General features: G+C 38.8%; 1 protein-coding gene across 2 annotated transcripts; it reads right to left on the bottom strand.

Annotated features, from left to right (window-relative positions):
* Positions 1 to 8,200: 8,200 nt before the first annotated feature.
* Positions 8,201 to 16,405, bottom strand: LOC105219540 (phosphoribosylformylglycinamidine synthase). 2 transcript variants are annotated; one of them, XM_011195753.3, is made up of 8 exons: positions 16,187 to 16,405; positions 15,934 to 16,125; positions 14,229 to 15,163; positions 13,179 to 13,258; positions 12,730 to 12,990; positions 12,447 to 12,661; positions 9,859 to 11,662; positions 8,201 to 9,021 (listed from the first exon to the last, which is right to left on the bottom strand). In XM_011195753.3, the coding sequence occupies exons 2-8, from the start codon at positions 16,009 to 16,011 to the stop codon at positions 8,330 to 8,332; spliced, it is 4,065 nt and encodes a 1,354-aa protein (XP_011194055.2). In that variant the 5' UTR covers positions 16,012 to 16,125; positions 16,187 to 16,405; the 3' UTR covers positions 8,201 to 8,329. The 2 variants fall into 2 exon arrangements, with proteins under 2 accessions (XP_011194055.2, XP_054082685.1); XM_054226710.1 differs by lacking the exons at positions 15,934 to 16,125; positions 16,187 to 16,405 and adding an exon at positions 15,344 to 15,385.
* Positions 16,406 to 16,675: the final 270 nt, after the last annotated feature.

The following is a 16,675-nucleotide window of genomic DNA, read 5'->3' as shown; positions in this document are numbered from 1 at the left end:
AGGAAGCCGAGGAAGGGGAAGGCCTCCACTCCGTTGGAGGGACCAGGTGGAGAGCGACCTGGTTACACTTGGGATCTCCAACTGGCGCCGAACTGCGAAGGAGAGAGACAGGTGGCGCACTATCGTCGATTCGGCTATAACCGGCTAAACGGTTGCAACGCCAATCACATACATCACATAAAATGTTCGGTCACAACTGAACTTAACCCTTCCTTACTTGTTTTGTTTTCGTTTTTAACAATTAGCAATGCAGCATTTCAAATATTAGAGGTATGATAATTCACACAAAGGTAATCTGATCTACTTGAAAAGTGCTATAATTTAAAACATAATTTTTTTTGGTAAATGAGAGAATTATAATTTATATCAAACTTTACATTGAGGTCATAGCTAATGCAAGACGTATGGACAATTGAAGTTGTTTAAACTCAAATGGCATATCGGTTGAGATCATCGGGATCCTCGGAATTAGAACTTCTTCATATTCGAAATTTCCTTTGAGTAGTATCGTGTAGATCACATTGTTCATAAATTTTTTTATCTCCTTCATTAATAACGTTCCCGTTTCAGTTTTCTGCGTCATCCATATCAAGATTTGGCACTGGCATTCATAATCTGACTAATTAACATATTAACCGGTTAAATTTAAAATTTCAAATCGTTTTATATTCAACCATAGACAACATTATGTTTTTTGTCAGTTGCGTTTTCGGGTCTCTTGTTAATGGTAGGGATCTCATCCGGTATACTTTCTATTGAATCCCAAACTTTTAATGCCATTAAACTATGGACTGATATATGGAGTTGCAGTTTAACACTGACATATGTATATACACACCTGATGATTTTTCATATATTTTTCAATACACAGCATTTATTTATTTTTGGAATTTTTCCCAAAAAGTATTTTATTCGGCGGATGCTCTTTGCGACTATCCTAGCTATGTCGCGGTGCAATTCATATTGTTCATACCTCGAATGGTTTTTTAGTGTGTTTTTGTCTCTTGTATCTAAAATACCTATTTAAAACATAATTTATTCCGTTATCAGAAATTGTTTACATAAAAACTTACGAATGGTTTATTTCTTTAATATTTTATCGAGTTCAATACGAATAAATAAAACTGAAACGGATTCAATGTTAAACCTAATATTTTCTTGATACTATGATGATACGGATGAAAAAGGGGAGAAATTGGTTAAAAACCACGCCTACTTCCCACATAACACTATTTTAAATTCAATCTGATTCGTTCACTTTCTTCTTCTTCTTGACTGGAGTAGACACCGCTTACGCGGTTATAGCCGAGTCCACAAGAGCGCGCCACGCATCCCTCCTTTTGTCAGTTTGACTCCAATTGGTTATACCAAGCGAAGCCAGGTCCTTCTCCACCTTGTCCTCCATCGGAGTGGAGCTGGGGCCCCAGTTCAGAGCTGCGGCACTTTCGTCCATTCGAACAACATGACCTAGCCAGCGTAGCCATTGTCTTTTTATTCGCTGGACTATGTCTATGTCGTCGAATAACACAAACAGCTCATCATTCCAATGTTTAAGGGACCATAAATCTTCCGCAAAACCTTTCTCTCGAAAACTCCTAGTGCCGTCTCATCGGATGCTGACACCGTTCACGCTTCTGCACCACAAAGTAGGACGGGAATGATGAGGGACTTGTAGAGTTTAGTTTTTGTTCGTCGATAGAGGACTTTACTTTTCAATTGCCTACTCAGTCCATAGTAGCACCTGTTGGCAAGAGTGATTCTGCGTTGAATTTCAAGGCTGGCATTATTATCGGTGTTGATTCTGGTGCCCAGGTATACGAAATTATCTACAACCAAGACGCGAATGCACTGACTGTTTGTTTGATGACAGGAGATATTTCGTCTTGTCCTCATTCACTACAAGACCCGTTCGCTTCGTTTCCCTATCTACGCTGGAAAGAGCAGAACTGAAACCTCGTTTGCTATCGAACAACTCGGAGAGGTGTTGCTCAACGTCATCTTACACAGCCGTATTAGTTTTGCGGGGATACCAAATTCAGACATCGCGGCATAAAGGGAGCTCCTTTTCGTGCTGTCGAAAGCAGCTTTAAAGTCGACGAAAAGGTGATGTGTGTCGATCCTATTTTCACGGGTCTTCTCCAAGATTTGGCGCATGGTGAATATCTGGTCAGTTGTTGATTTTCCAGGGCTAAAGCCACACTGATAAGGTCCAATCAGTTTGTTGACGGTGGGCACAGTACGCTCGATAGAACCTTATAAGCGATGTTAAGGAGGCTTATCCCACGGTAGTTGGCGCAGATTGTGGGGCCTCCCTGTTTGTGGATTGGGCAGAGTACACTGAGATTCCAATCGTCAGGCAAGCTTTCTTCCGACCATGTTCCGCAAAGAAGCTGATGCATGCACCTTATCAGCTCTTCGCCGCCATATTTGAATAGCTCGGCCGGCAATCCATCGGCCCCCGCCGCCTTATTGTTCTTCAAGCGGGTAATTGCTATTCTAGTTTCTTCACGGTTGGGCAATGGAACATCTGCTCCATCGCCGTCGATTGGGGAATCGGGTTCGCTATCTCCTGGTGTTGTACTTTCACTGCCATTCAGCAGGTTGGAGAAGTGTTCCCTCCATAATCCCAGTGTGCTCTAGACATCCGTTACCAGATTACCTTCTCGGTCCCTACATGATAATGCTCCGGTCTTGAAACCTTCAGTTAGTCGCCGGATCTTTTCGTAAAATTTTCGAGCATTACCCCTGTCGGCCAGTTTGTCAAGCTCTTCATACTCACGCATTTCGCTCTTTCTTTTTTTTTCTGCAAATGCGTCTCGCTTCCCTCTTCAGCTCTCGGTATCTTTCCCATCTCCGCTCGTGCTGCAGGCGATCGCAACATTGCGAGGTAGGCAGCCTGTTTGCTCTCCACTGCGAAACGACAATCCTCATCATACCAGCTGTTTTTTTGACTTTTCCGAAAGCCAATGGTTTCGGTTGCAGCTGTACGTAAGGAGTTTGATATGCCGTCCCAAAGTTCCCTTATACCGAGATGCTGATGAGTGCTCTCAGAGAGCAGGAGTGCAAGTCGAGTAGAAAATCGTTCGGCTGTCGGTTGTGATTGCAGCTTCTCGATGTCGAAACTTCCTTGTGTTTGTTGACGTGTGCGCTTTTCTACACAGAGGCGGATGCGTATCTTAGCTGCTACAAGATAGTGGTCTGAGTCGATGTTGGGACCACGAAGCATACGCACATCAAAAACACTATCACAACATGATCGATCTGGTTGCGAGTGATTCGATCCGGGGACAGCCAAGTAGCTTGATGGATTTTATTATGCTGGAATCTAGTACTACAGACGACCATATTTCGGGCCCCGGTGAAGTCGATCAGCCTCAGACCGTTTGGTGATGTCATGAAGGCTGAAAATCTCGTTTGGTGTTAAAACACCCCCTAAACTCAGAGAAAAATATATGTTTGTTGATATGGGTTTGGAATGAGGTTATTGATCAAAATAATTACATCAAATTGTAAGCAATTATAATAAGTTACAAGATTTTTGGTGTTATTCATATAATTCGAACTTTCTCTACATTTGTACAAGCAGTATCGCTGAAGCTCAGTGATTAATTGAGGATCTCACATTCCATGTTATATTTTCCTTGGTTTTTGAAAGAATTCTTCTAGTATTTCATCAACTGACAGATCAATATCCCTATGAATATTCATTGATGCTAGACCATTAAGCATATCTTGACCTGTCGTATTTCGTAAATAGGTTTTAATTCTGTTTAAACTAAAAAAAACTTCTTTCCGGTGATGCTATTGAAACAGGCAATAACGCCAATATGCGTAAAATCTTGAAAGCACTCCCAAAAGACGTTTAGTTCACTGCTTCTAAAGCTTCGAGACATTTTCACCTCCGCAAGAAAGTTTTGTTAATATTTCTCGAGCTTTTTTAGTGTCAAATTCGTACTATGGAAAAAAAACAAAACGTGTCCTATAATAACTGAATTTTCGCGAGGGAACTGCTATATTAAAAATACGTTTAGTAATAAAACTTATAATATGCATCCAATTTGTATCAAAGCGGTCAAAGTGTCTTTAGTGTGTATTGTTACGTCCATTGTCTATTTTTTAGTGAATCCTTTCTCTACCATCTTAAGTTTTGCGTCAGCTTTAGTGGTTTGCGATAAATACACCAAAACCGGTTTTCCGGTTTTGCCTATCTACAATACAATCTCATATTGCTAAGTTTTATTAAGATATATGGATTTCAATGGAGGATGGAGTCAAATGTAGAAGTTCACGTAAGTGAGGAAAGTTTCTGACTGTCATTCACTTGGGAGTGGCCAGGAACGATTCTTTTAAATGTGACTCAAGCAGCTCACGACTTCCGGTCTTAGACCAAGTATCCTCTGGGTAGCCAACAGACATCCGTTTGGAGGCGAGCTAAAGTGAGAAGGCGAAACCCGCTTATGCGGTTGTGCGTAGGGTTTGGGACCCACCACATAAAAACACCCCCCAATGAAAACGACGAAACAGCCTCGGATGAGAGACCCCGATTTTGATGACGACCTCTGCAAACGTTTAAAGGACTACGATTTAGGGGCATGCACCTGGAATGTCCGGACCCTTAATTGGGAAGGTGCCTCTGCCCAGCTGGTTGATGTCCTCGTAAGAGTAAAGGCTGACATCACCGCAATCCAAGAAATGCGATGGACGGGACAAGGACGGAAGAAGGTGGGTCCTTGTGACATCTACTACAGCGGCCATATAAAGGAGCGCAAATTCGGTGTGGGATTCGTGGTGGGAGAGAGACTCCGTCGTCGAGTCCTGGCATTCACTCCGGTGGATGAATGTCTAGCCACAATCCGCATCAAAGCGAGGTTCTTCAAAATATCGCTGATTTGGGCCACGCCCCGACGGAAGAGAAGGACGAAGTGATCAAAGAAACCTTCAATGAGCGCCTAGAACGTACCTATGAGCGCTGCCCCCGCCACGATGTCAAAATCGTGCTTGGCGGCTAGGGTGGGTAAAGAAGGTGTCTTTGGCACAACAGTCGGAAAATTCAGCCTCCATGACGAACATCACCAAACGGTCTGAGGCTGATCGACTTCGCCGGGGCCCGAAATATGGTCGTCTGTAGTACTAGATTCCAGCATAAGAAAATCCATCAAGCTAATTGGCTGTCCCCGGATCGAATCACTCGCAACCAGATCGATCATGTTGTGATAAATGGACGGCATGTCTCCAGTGTTTCTGATGTACGTACGCTTCGTGGTCCCAACATCGACTCGGACCACTATCTTGTAGCAGCTAAAATACGCACCCACCTCTGTGTAGAAAAGCGCACACTTCAACAAACACAAGGAAGGTTCGACATCGAGAAGCTGCAATCACAACCTACAGCCGAACGATTTTCTACTCGACCTGCACTCCTGCTCTCTGAGAGCACTCATCAGCATCTCGGTATAAGGGAGCTGTGGGACGGCATATCAAACTCCTTACGTACAGCTGCAACCGAAACCATTGGTTTTCGGAAAAGCCAAAAAAACAGCTGGTATGACGAGGATTGTCGTCTCGCAGTGGAGAGAAAACAGACTGCCTACCTCGCAATGTTGCGATCGACCGCAACACGAGCGGGATGGGAAAGATACCGAGAGCTGAAGAGGGAAGCGAGACGCATTTGCAGACAAAAAAAGAAAGAGCGAAATGCGTGAGTATGAAGCGCTTGACAAACTGGCCTACTGGGGTAATGCTCGAAAATTTTACGAAAAGATCCGGCGACTAACTGAAGGTTTTAAGACCGGAGCACACTCCTGTAGGACCCCCAGAGGTGATCTAGTTATTGATGACCATAATATACTGAGTTTGTGGAGGGAACACTTCTCCAGTCTGCTGAATGGCAGTGAAAGTACAACAACAGGAGATGGCGAACCCGATTCCCCAATCGACGACGATGGAGCAGATGTTCCATTGCCCGACCGTGAAGAAATTCGAATAGCAATTACCCGCTTGAAGAACAATAAGGCGGCGGGGGCCGATGGATTACCGGCCGAGCTATTCAAATACGGCGGCGAAGAGCTGATAAGGTGCTTGCATCAGCTTCTTTGCAGAATATGGTCGGAAGAAAGCATGCCTGACGATTGGAATCTCAGTGTACTCTGCCCAATACACAAAAAGGGAGACCCCACAATTTGCGCCAATTACCGTGGGATAAGCCTCCTCAACATCGCGTATAGGTTCTGTCGAGCGTATTGTGTGAAAGACTAAAGCCCACCGTCAACAAACTGATTGGACCGTATCAGTGTGGCTTTAGACCTGGAAAATCAACAACCGACCAGATATTCACCATGCGCCAAATCTTGGAAAAGACCCGTGAAAATAGGATCGACACACATCACCTTTTCGTCGATTTTAAAGCTGCTTTCGACAGCACGAAAAGGAGTTGCCTTTATGCCGCGATGTCTGAATTTGGTATCCCCGCAAAACTAATACGGCTGTGTAAGATGACGTTGAGCAACACCAAAAGCTCCGTCAGGATCGGGAAGGACCTCTCCGAGCCGTTCGTTACCAGACGAGGTTTCAGACAAGGTGACTCACTATCGTGCGACTTCTTTAACTTGATGCTGGAAAAAATTATAAGAGCTGCAGAGCTAAATAGAGAAGGTACATTCTTCTACAAGAGTGTACAGCTACTGGCGTACACCGATGATATCGATATCATTTGAAACAACACCCGCGCCGTTAGTTCTGCTTTTTCCAGACTGGATAAGGAAGCGAAGCGTATGGGTCTGGTGGTGAACGAGGACAAGACGAAATATCTCCTGTCATCAAACAAACAGTCAGCGCATTCGCGTCTTGGCTCCCACGTCACTGTTGACAGTCATAACTTTGAAGTTGTAGATAATTTCGTCTACCTGGGAAACAGCATTAACAGCAATAACAATGTCAGCATGGAAATCTAACGCAGAATCACTCTTGCCAACAGGTGCTACTATGGACTAAGTAGGCAATTGAAAAGTAAAGTCCTCTCTCGACGAACAAAAACCAAACTCTACAAGTCCCTCATCATTCCCGTCCTACTTTATGGTGCAGAAGCGTGGACGATGTCAACATCCGACGAGACGGCACTAGGAGTTTTCGAGAGAAAGGTTTTGCGGAAGATTTATGGTCCCTTAACGTTGGCAACGGCGAATACCGCAGACGAAGGAACGATGAGCTGTATGTGTTATTCGACGACATAGACATAGTCCAGCGAATAAAAAATAGCGGCTACGCTGGCTAGGTCATGTTGTTCGAATGGATGAAAGTGCTCCAGCTCTGAAAGTATTCGATGCAGTACCCGCCGGAGGAAGCCGAGGAAGAGGGAGACCTCCATTCCGATGGAAGGACCAGGTGGAGAGGGACCTGGCTTCGCTTGGTATAACCAATTGGCGCCAAACTGCCAGAAGGAGGGATACGTGGCGGGCTGTTTTGGACTCAGCTATAACCGCGTAAGCGGTGTCTACGCCAGTCAAGAAGAAGAAGAAGATATGGATTTCAATTCAAATTATCGCTTGACCGAATGGCCGAATGGATTGACGGATGGACATTGCGACTAAAATTTTTAATATATCTATCTATCTTTTAAGTTGGACCAAACTGCAGGCGTGTGCAAAATTTCATTAAAATCGGTTCAGTAATTTAGGCGCCAATCCCGGACAAACAACGTGACATGTAATTTTTATATACATAGATTTGTAAATCTTCCAGATATTTTATAAAAATGTAAAGGGAAATTCTCTTCCTACCGTGCCTTTGTGACAAAAATTGATAAAAGCGAGTAATTACTTGCCGTAGCTCCCATGTACCTAATATTAGGATTTTCAAACTTCCAAACTTTATACCGTATATATCGGTTAATACATGAGATATCATAAGTGAATGAATGTAATGTATCTTGGTTTCGAAAATTAGTAAAATCGGCCCCTTGGAATTACTGTGACCCTCTTATACCATATATATTGATTTTTGTTATTCTACGGAACTTTATACCGAATTTAGAGATCGGATGTGTGTTATTTTAATAAAATTAAATAAATAAATTGCCAGAGTATGAAATGTGCGGTTATATCAGAACGTAGACCTCTCTTACTTGTTTGAAAATAAAACTTAAAATTTCAATATTTGTGCCAATATCCATTGTTTTTTAAGAAATCATATATATTAGTACAAATTAATTAGTATATATATTGGTTTTTTTAATCATCAAAATTATAGAAATTACAAGACATAGTATAATTAGCAGTTAAAAAACGGAATATAAAAAATAAGTTTTTATAAGAACACAAATTTAAATATTCAGTTATTTACTGCACCAGTCATAGGCTGTATTAAACATGATTTGCCATGGGCTTTCTACGGAATTAATTTTGAAGTCAGCTGGGACATAGGGCCATTGGAACATGGCGCTGCATCGTTCCGGATGTGGCATGAGTGCCAAGTGACGGCCGTCCTCTGAGCATAGACCTGCTATGCCATCAACAGTTCCATTGGGATTCATTGGATATATTTCAGTCGCGTTCCCCATGTCATCGGCATATTTTATAGCAACGCATCGATTTGATTTGAGTGAATTCAAAATTTCTGTATTACGGAATGAAAATCTGCCTTCACCATGAGATATCCAACAACCCAAAACTGAACCCTTCAATTTACTCAGCATTATAGATATACTATCTTCAACGCGTATTGTTGTCCAGCGGCATTCAAAGCGCTCCGATTTATTATGAAGAACGGCAACATCCGGCATGTCAATAACTTGTTTGTTGGGTATGGTAACGTTTCCTACCCACCCGATTAAGGCCATGAGTTGACAACCATTGCAAACTCCCAAAGAAAAGACATCTTGACGACGTTTGAATGCTTCAAATTGCGGAGCAAGTAAGTCGCTAAACATGATATTGGCGGCCCAACCTTTAGCGGAACCCAAAGTATCGGCATAACTGAATCCTCCAGGGAATATGATGCCACGGTATCGATCCAAATTAGTTTTTCCTGTAAAAATAGAGAACATATATTAAAAGTTGAATAAGCCACAGGTTTATTAACAGATGTTTTCGTCGATAGAAATTGATAAACGTATTTCGCAGAACTTAAACTAACCGAAATTAATATGATTCTATTGTACTTAAAAGACACTGAGCACTGATAAACAACTTTTTAGCTAAAATAAATCTATACTACTATTATTTAGAGGAAAGATTTGTATGCATGTTTGTAATGAATAAACTCGAAAAGACATACTCTTCGCATTGCAATCGCTTGCCAGTGAGTCGAGTAACGAGCGCTCGCAGCTGCTTGCTGAACAAAATTTCAAAACCTCCCAAGTACGCGTACTCTCAAAGTTGAGTACGGAGCGTGTGCAGCGGCTTGAAGAACAAAATATTAGAAATATACAAGATCGCACTAGGAGCTGTGAGCGTTCCCAACGCCTTCATAATCAGAGAGAAAGGCAACAGACACCAAAGACTAGAGGTCGTAATCAAGTTTTAGCTCATTGCAAATATAATATAATTTCATGTTCGAATTTTCCTCATTTTACCTTTTTTAAATGAACTCACGCAAGAAACGGGAAAGTAAATACTAATGTATGGGAGAATGTATATAAGTGTGTAAAAACTTATAACTTTCGAAATGTTAGTTTAAACCCGTGCGAAATCGGAGTTTCAAATATAATAAAAATAAAAGTATATATACCATTTACATTTATAATGCAAGAAGGTTGGGTATATGAATATTCGAATATTAATAAGTGATGATTAAATAACATTTAAACAAATATAAGCTTTTAGTTTTTAATTAAAATCATAAAATTCACGGGGAAACACTTACCGCATAACAAATCGGACATAGTGACATCGTGAACTTCAAAATTGGCTTTCATTAGAGATGCCATAATTTCCCTATCGCTATTGACGCCCTCTTCACGAATAACAGCAACGCTCACTACTGTTGTTGCCCGCAGTGCACGTATTTCTTCATTTAAGTCGACAGTACAATTATATTTAGGAGCGGAACGATAATTCAACGAATTATATTCTTCCAAAGCGCATTCTGGATTGGATTGTAGCTTTTCTATTTCAAAACTTGTTCTTTCCCATTGTTGGAAAATAGTTTTAACATCGCTATGAAGAATGGTATCGGAATGATTTTTAATAGTTACGGTCGAATTGAGACCATGACCACATGTCGAACCTAAATAATAGTTTGGCACGCCATTATTCGTAAAGATATTTTGAACTTCTGATAGCAAATTCATTGGCACCTCAATCACCCAACCACACTCCTCAGCATATAAGACAGCAATTTCTGGTTTAACTATCATTTTTGCTGCTTTATCGATGTGAGCATTCTTTAACGCCTCCATCACATTGGTTAAGTCAATTTGAATTCCAGACAATCCTCCGATTGCCATTTCCAATAAACATACAATAAGGCCACCATCACTAATATCGTGTCCAGCTAAGAGCTTTTGCTCTTCTATTAAGTTTTGTGTAGTGCTGAAAGCTTTAGCAAGAATATCACTTCGCAAAACTGTTGGGCACTCGTCTCCTTGCTGTGAAAACGCTTGAGCTAGCGCGGATCCACCCAAACGAAACTTGCCTTCGATGTTAATCCAGACAAGTGCAGTTTGCTCTCCTAATGCAGGTCCCTTTAGATCTGGAGTGACTTTTACGGTAATGTCTGGACAAGGTGCGTATGTGGAAATTACAAGAGTACCCGGAGACTTTACAGTTTCATTATTCACTTTTGCAGCCATAGAAAGCGAATCTTTTCCGCCATCAACTGCAATATGTAGTTCCTTCATCATTGCACACATTTCTTTGCAAGTATCATATAAACGGGCACCTTCTCCAGGTAATTTCGCTGCCCACATCCAGTTTCCAGAGCACTTAACATCTGCCAATTCGGTGATTTTTACAAAAACCAAATTGGATACAGCTTCAGCTACGCACATACGTGCCATTGCAGAAGCGCTAAGGATGCCTTTTATAGGTTGAGTACCGATGGATGTAGCTATGCCCTCTTTACCAAAGTATGAAATTGCAGTTAAGCCGTAGTCGGCTAAAGGAGTGTGTAACGGTCCTACACATTGTTGCTGCGCCACTAGACCAGTAACGCACCGATCAACTTTGTTAGTAAGGAATCGTTTGCTTCCTACGGACAATTGACTTAACACGCTCTTCAAGCATTCGGAATTATTGAAAACCGAATTTAATGATAACGGTTTTAGCTTTTCTGGAATACGGTCCAATTTGTATTCTCTTTTTGGCATATCCTCAAGTACATGCTTCAGTTCAAGATCAAAGGGTATAGCACCCAATGAATTAAAATTATCCCCCAACTCCAGAGCGCGTTCAAAATCAGCCTCACTTTCAACCAATGTCACTCTTCCATTTCCGGTAACAACACCAACAAAACTGATTGGACAGCGCTCACGTGAGCAAATCTCTTCCAATACCTCACGATGTTCAGGCTTGCAAATCAGTGCGTTGTTTTCTTGATATTCTGCACCCCATAACTCTAAGGCATTTATGGTAGGATCACCCAATTGAAATTCTTTCGAAAATATGACTGCTCCAGCGAAACCAGGCTCTACTAACTCCTTCAAAACGTTGCCATTACCGCCAGCACCCTAGGGAAGAACATCAAGCTATTAGTATTGAGAGAGGTGTATGCAAGAGGTTAGTATGTATATGTGGCGTCGGAAAAACGAAATTCTTATTAAGAGAATTTCTGAATTGATTGAGCCAGAATAATAGCATAATAACAACAGTAAAATATTCAAGGGAACAATTGGAAATCTTAAAATTCCCTTTATTATTATTCAAATGGTGGTGTTTCGATCAAACTTATTTGACAAATGAAATAAATAATCTAAACCGAAAATACTGACACAATTTTTAAAATTTCTTCTAATTCAAAGAAATTAAATATTTAATTTAAGTGTTTTCTCCGGAATTGAAATTAAATAAATATGGGGGAAGGAGGCTTAATCACATTCACAACCATACACAATTTTCAAAAATTAGATATTTTTCGAAATGTAAAGCTTTCATTTTTTTCGAACATGCAATTTTAACCCCTAATAACATCTGTCATATAAGATTGACCGAAACATTTTATACACCATTGAAAAGAAAATTTGTATTGAATACATCTTTTAGATTTTTTAGTGACTATATTCTAAAATTAATATCTGTTTTAAATAAGCCATTTTTCGAACATCGAGGGCATTTATTTCAATTTTGGAGGATAACAAAACTCGAAGAACACACGTTTTTTACTTATGACTCAATCTCCCGGAAAAATAGGTTTGATCCAATATCCAGTGTTTTACAGTGTTATATAATTATTATAGAATCTTATTGATATCAGAATTTCAATGTATATATAATGAGCAAAGCGTAATATGTTACCTGGTCGTGTATGGCTAATATTGGATTATTATCACCCATTTCTATGCAGGCGCGTACAACTCGATTAAGTTTATTTTCCATTTCAGCATCACCCCGCTGAACGGCATTGAAGTCCAAATCGGAATTACTGGAGCCTTGTACTTCTACAGAACTGGCAGCTCCACCACCTACACCAATACGGTATACAGGTCCACCTATTTTAACTAGTAGCATTCCTACAAATTTCAAATATAGTAAATATGTAAGTAAAATATATACATATGTATTATTTATATATCGTTACCTCTTTTGGGATCAACTTTTTGACGCATTCTTGAGTCCATTATGCCCATTCCGCCACTAAACATGATGGGTTTAACATACTCTTGGCGTTCACCAAGCCAGTTTTCGAGACCATATGAAATTGCGAATCCAGCAATTACTGGTTCACCAAATTTATTGCCGTAGTCAGATGCGCCATTACTTGCCTCAATTAAAACTTTAAGTGGCTTGGCAAAAGATGAAGGATATTCAAAAGTATTCTGCTCGTATCTTTGTGTATATCCTGTGTAGTAAGCATTTATATATAAATACTTGATAAATTATATATTATATAAATTATTCTTACTAAAAAATGTACATACATATTTATTGATGTAATACATACACGTCATATATCGCATTGCATTTGATAAAGAATAATATTTTTATTATATATATTTTTAATTTAATATTTGAAAAATGTATACGAACCTGGAATGTTTAAACAACCAACGCAATAACCAGCCGTTCCAGCTATAGGTATACCGCCACGTCCCACACCTTGGACATCCCTAAAATAAATATATAGATATGTATTTTATTAAGATTTGAATTTATTTACAAGTTATCTATACTCCAAAAGCGAACTACAAAAAAAGTTAGGTGACAAAATATATTTTTTATAGAAGACTTGACTGCTAGTTTATTTAGTTACACAATGTACTTATGTAGTATATACATATGTATTTTATTCGATGTCGCATAATTATAAGGATGACCATTTTGGAGTAAATGCGTATATGTGTTCCTTACATCTTGGCGAGTTAGTACTGAAATACGTTAATTCAAAAATTTCTATGACACATATGTATGTATGTATGTTTAATTTATTATAGACTAGCAGACCGCTCCGCCTTCGCACGGGTTTAAATATACATTTCAAAAGTTAGAAGTTTTTAACACTTATACAAACTCTCCCATACATATGTATGTTCTTTCCGCGTTCGTTACTCGACGCTCTGGCATGCGATTGCGATGCGAAGAGAATGACTTGCTAGACGATTTTCAGTTTCAGATTAAGATTCTCCATCACGGAGTCTCGGTTACTCGGGATGAATGTAGCTTTCCAATGGTGAAAGAATTTATGAAATCGGCACAGTAGTTTTTGAGTTTATTCATTACAAACATACATACAAATCTCTCCTCTTTATAATAGTAGTATAGACTACCGCGTTATATATAATGTAAAGCAAAAGAGTTTTGTAGGAGTGACAATAATCAGCTTACGATTTGTTGTACTTATGTACATACATATACACAATTATTCCTATCTAGTATGTAAAAACTATTTTTTGTTGTTGTTGTTGCGGTAACAGCAGCAAACATTCCCAATTAATTTGGGTGCTATTGTACAGACCTTAGTCGAATGTAAATCCTGGTTCGGTACATTCATTATACAAAGATTAAGTGAAGCCAAGAATCAATTTCGGATATCATCATATGAAACTATTATATAGTCGTTAAACTGATTTTAGTACTCACCTTAATCTACCACCAGTACCGGTGGTAGCTCCACTAAAAGGAGCCACTGCTGTTGGCATATTGTGTGTTTCTGCTGTGAAAATTAAATCTGATTCTGTTTTGACCAAGTTAACGCAACTTGGCTCATAAAATTTGTCTGGTCGTATTGTTTTATGCTTAAAGCCACGTATCGCACTGCTATTATCACTGAATTTTATAGTATTATTAGTGTTACTATAGTTTTGAGTATTCATTATCATTTTTATTAAGGAGTCAGGCTCTTCTTGTCCGTCCAATAACATCTTGCCTCGAAAAAACCAGTGACGAGAATGCTCGCTGTTGCTTTGAGCACAATCAAAGAGTTCCACAGTAGACGGATCTCGTCTTAGAACTTCTTGAAAGAGATGCGTATAGTAATCCATATCCCAGTCGCTAAATGCAAGACCCAATTCAGAATTAACTTTCTCCAAAGCTGGTCGCCCAACTGTTAAAAGAGGTACATGGTACCAAGGCTCTTGACATTTCGGAAGCTGTTCAATAAAACTATTTATTGGTAAATTATCTTCAGTATATTCACATTCCGTCATGCGATCACTAAGCAAATCAAAAAGCTGAGCCTTTAATGTTTGTGTCATCATTTGAGTTGAATTGAACTCAATAAGATAGCGCATAGACATCTCTATGCGTATTACATTATTTAAGCCAACATTTTGACATATATTAACACAATTAGTTGAGAATGCAGTAGAAAAATTAAAGCGGGGACCAATTTCCATGAGATAAGATTGAGGGTGTGCAATCAAAATGCTTTTATAATCCAACGAAGAGACATCAGCCTGCGGATCTTTGAGTAACCAGCGTAATAAATATTCCTCCTTTGTATCAACCTCAATAGAAGGAGTAGATTCCACATAATAACACTTTTCTACTTCCAGTGATAAAATATTGCCAGATATCTATTAAAAATAAATAAACGTTATTAATTTTTACCAAAGGAAACAAGTTTTAAATTTTTATATGAATACATAATATGTATGTATAATATAACGCAGACTATTTGCTTTATATGATATTTTAGCTTCTTAATTGCTTGAGTTATCAAACAAACAAAAGGCAAATGAATCAGATTTTCGTACTGTCTTACTAAATTTAATTTGAGACATTCACTGACAAAAGGATGATTTCACAAAACTTGAGTTTTTGAAGACTGAGAAATGACACTGAGATCTCATGATAAAACAAATAGAAAAGAAATAGAGTTACTTTTTGTATTCTGTATAAAAATTGTTACATCGGAATAATACATATTAACAGTGAATGGAGTAGCATTATACAGAGTTTTCGTTGTAGTCTCCAATAAAAGATCAGAATAACGCAAGTTCACACCAAAGATATACCAATGGGTGTCTCTTAACTTACACTAAACTTAAGGATATGATTTTAAACATAGAGTCAGAACTTAAAACGAAAGCTGGAATCTCAAAATAGTAGTTAAGTTTAACAATTAATCAATTAAAAATGGCACTTTCCAATCCTCATTGCATTCATATGTTATAATTTTATATTATATTATTATACTGAAGCGACTATGCCTATATAAAACATATTAGAGACATCATACTCATACCTTACATAAAACAACGTCAGAGTAACTACACACTTTATTTCTATATATGTATGTATGTAAACCATATCATCTACTCCATCATATGAAGTGGATTCTTACTTGTTGCAATTGTTTCAGTAATCTCAGCTTGTGCGATTCGCTCCATGTATTCGTTGAAAAATATCGTAAAATCGGCATGGTGACAATCCTCTTAGTAAATATTTTTCTTCAATACCACGTGTGGCGCAGCCGGATCAAGCAGTAGCTTTATTGATAGAACAACAACCTTTGGGCAGCGTTGTTAGACAGCAACTGAAAAATAAAATACAAAAATGTATGTTCACGCTTCAGTTTATTAAACTGTCTTACTTACTTATGCATATACATTCATATGTATATGATATGTTTTGGTTGTAATATTTTTCTTCGAGGTTATCAATAATAAGCAATACATATACAGAATACTGAAATTTTGTATCAATCTAGTGATTATCAATACTTTATTTTCAAATTAGGCTGGTGATACGATTTTATATAGATCAGTGTTGATAAAAAATTAATGCAAATATTTCCATTACTGTGCCATTCCATAAAAAAGAGATTAAATAATATTTTAAAAAGTGAATATAACCTATATCAGATTCTGACAATCGCACTACTTATTTTCACACTATTTAAACTTAGCTCAGTACAAGAAAAATTCTATCTTTCTTTATTTTTTCTTAAAGTAAGAATGATATGTATGTACATATATCGTCTCAGACCAATTTAATCTTCTGAAAAACACACTACAAAAAAGTAACAAGATGTAATTGTCAATCTGCATTTTAATACTAGAGCAGGAATGATAAAGACACTTGAA

This window comes from Zeugodacus cucurbitae, chromosome 3 (genome assembly GCF_028554725.1).
Source record: "Zeugodacus cucurbitae isolate PBARC_wt_2022May chromosome 3, idZeuCucr1.2, whole genome shotgun sequence".
Taxonomy (NCBI): Eukaryota; Metazoa; Arthropoda; class Insecta; order Diptera; family Tephritidae; genus Zeugodacus; species Zeugodacus cucurbitae.
The sequence above is the reverse complement of the archived record's forward strand: the minus strand, read 5'-3'. Positions and strand labels throughout refer to the sequence as shown.

Excerpts from the sequence above, each read along its gene's own strand:
- LOC105219540 (XM_011195753.3), bottom strand. The coding sequence starts at position 16,011 with ATGCCGATTTTACGATATTTTTCAACGAATACATGGAGCGAATCGCAC. Across the intron at positions 12,991-13,178 it reads TGGTTGTTTAAACATTCCAG|GATATACACAAAGATACGAG; the intron begins GTTCGTATACAT and ends CTTACTACACAG. Across the intron at positions 9,022-9,858 it reads TATGTCCGATTTGTTATGCG|GAAAAACTAATTTGGATCGA; the intron begins GTAAGTGTTTCC and ends CTATTTTTACAG.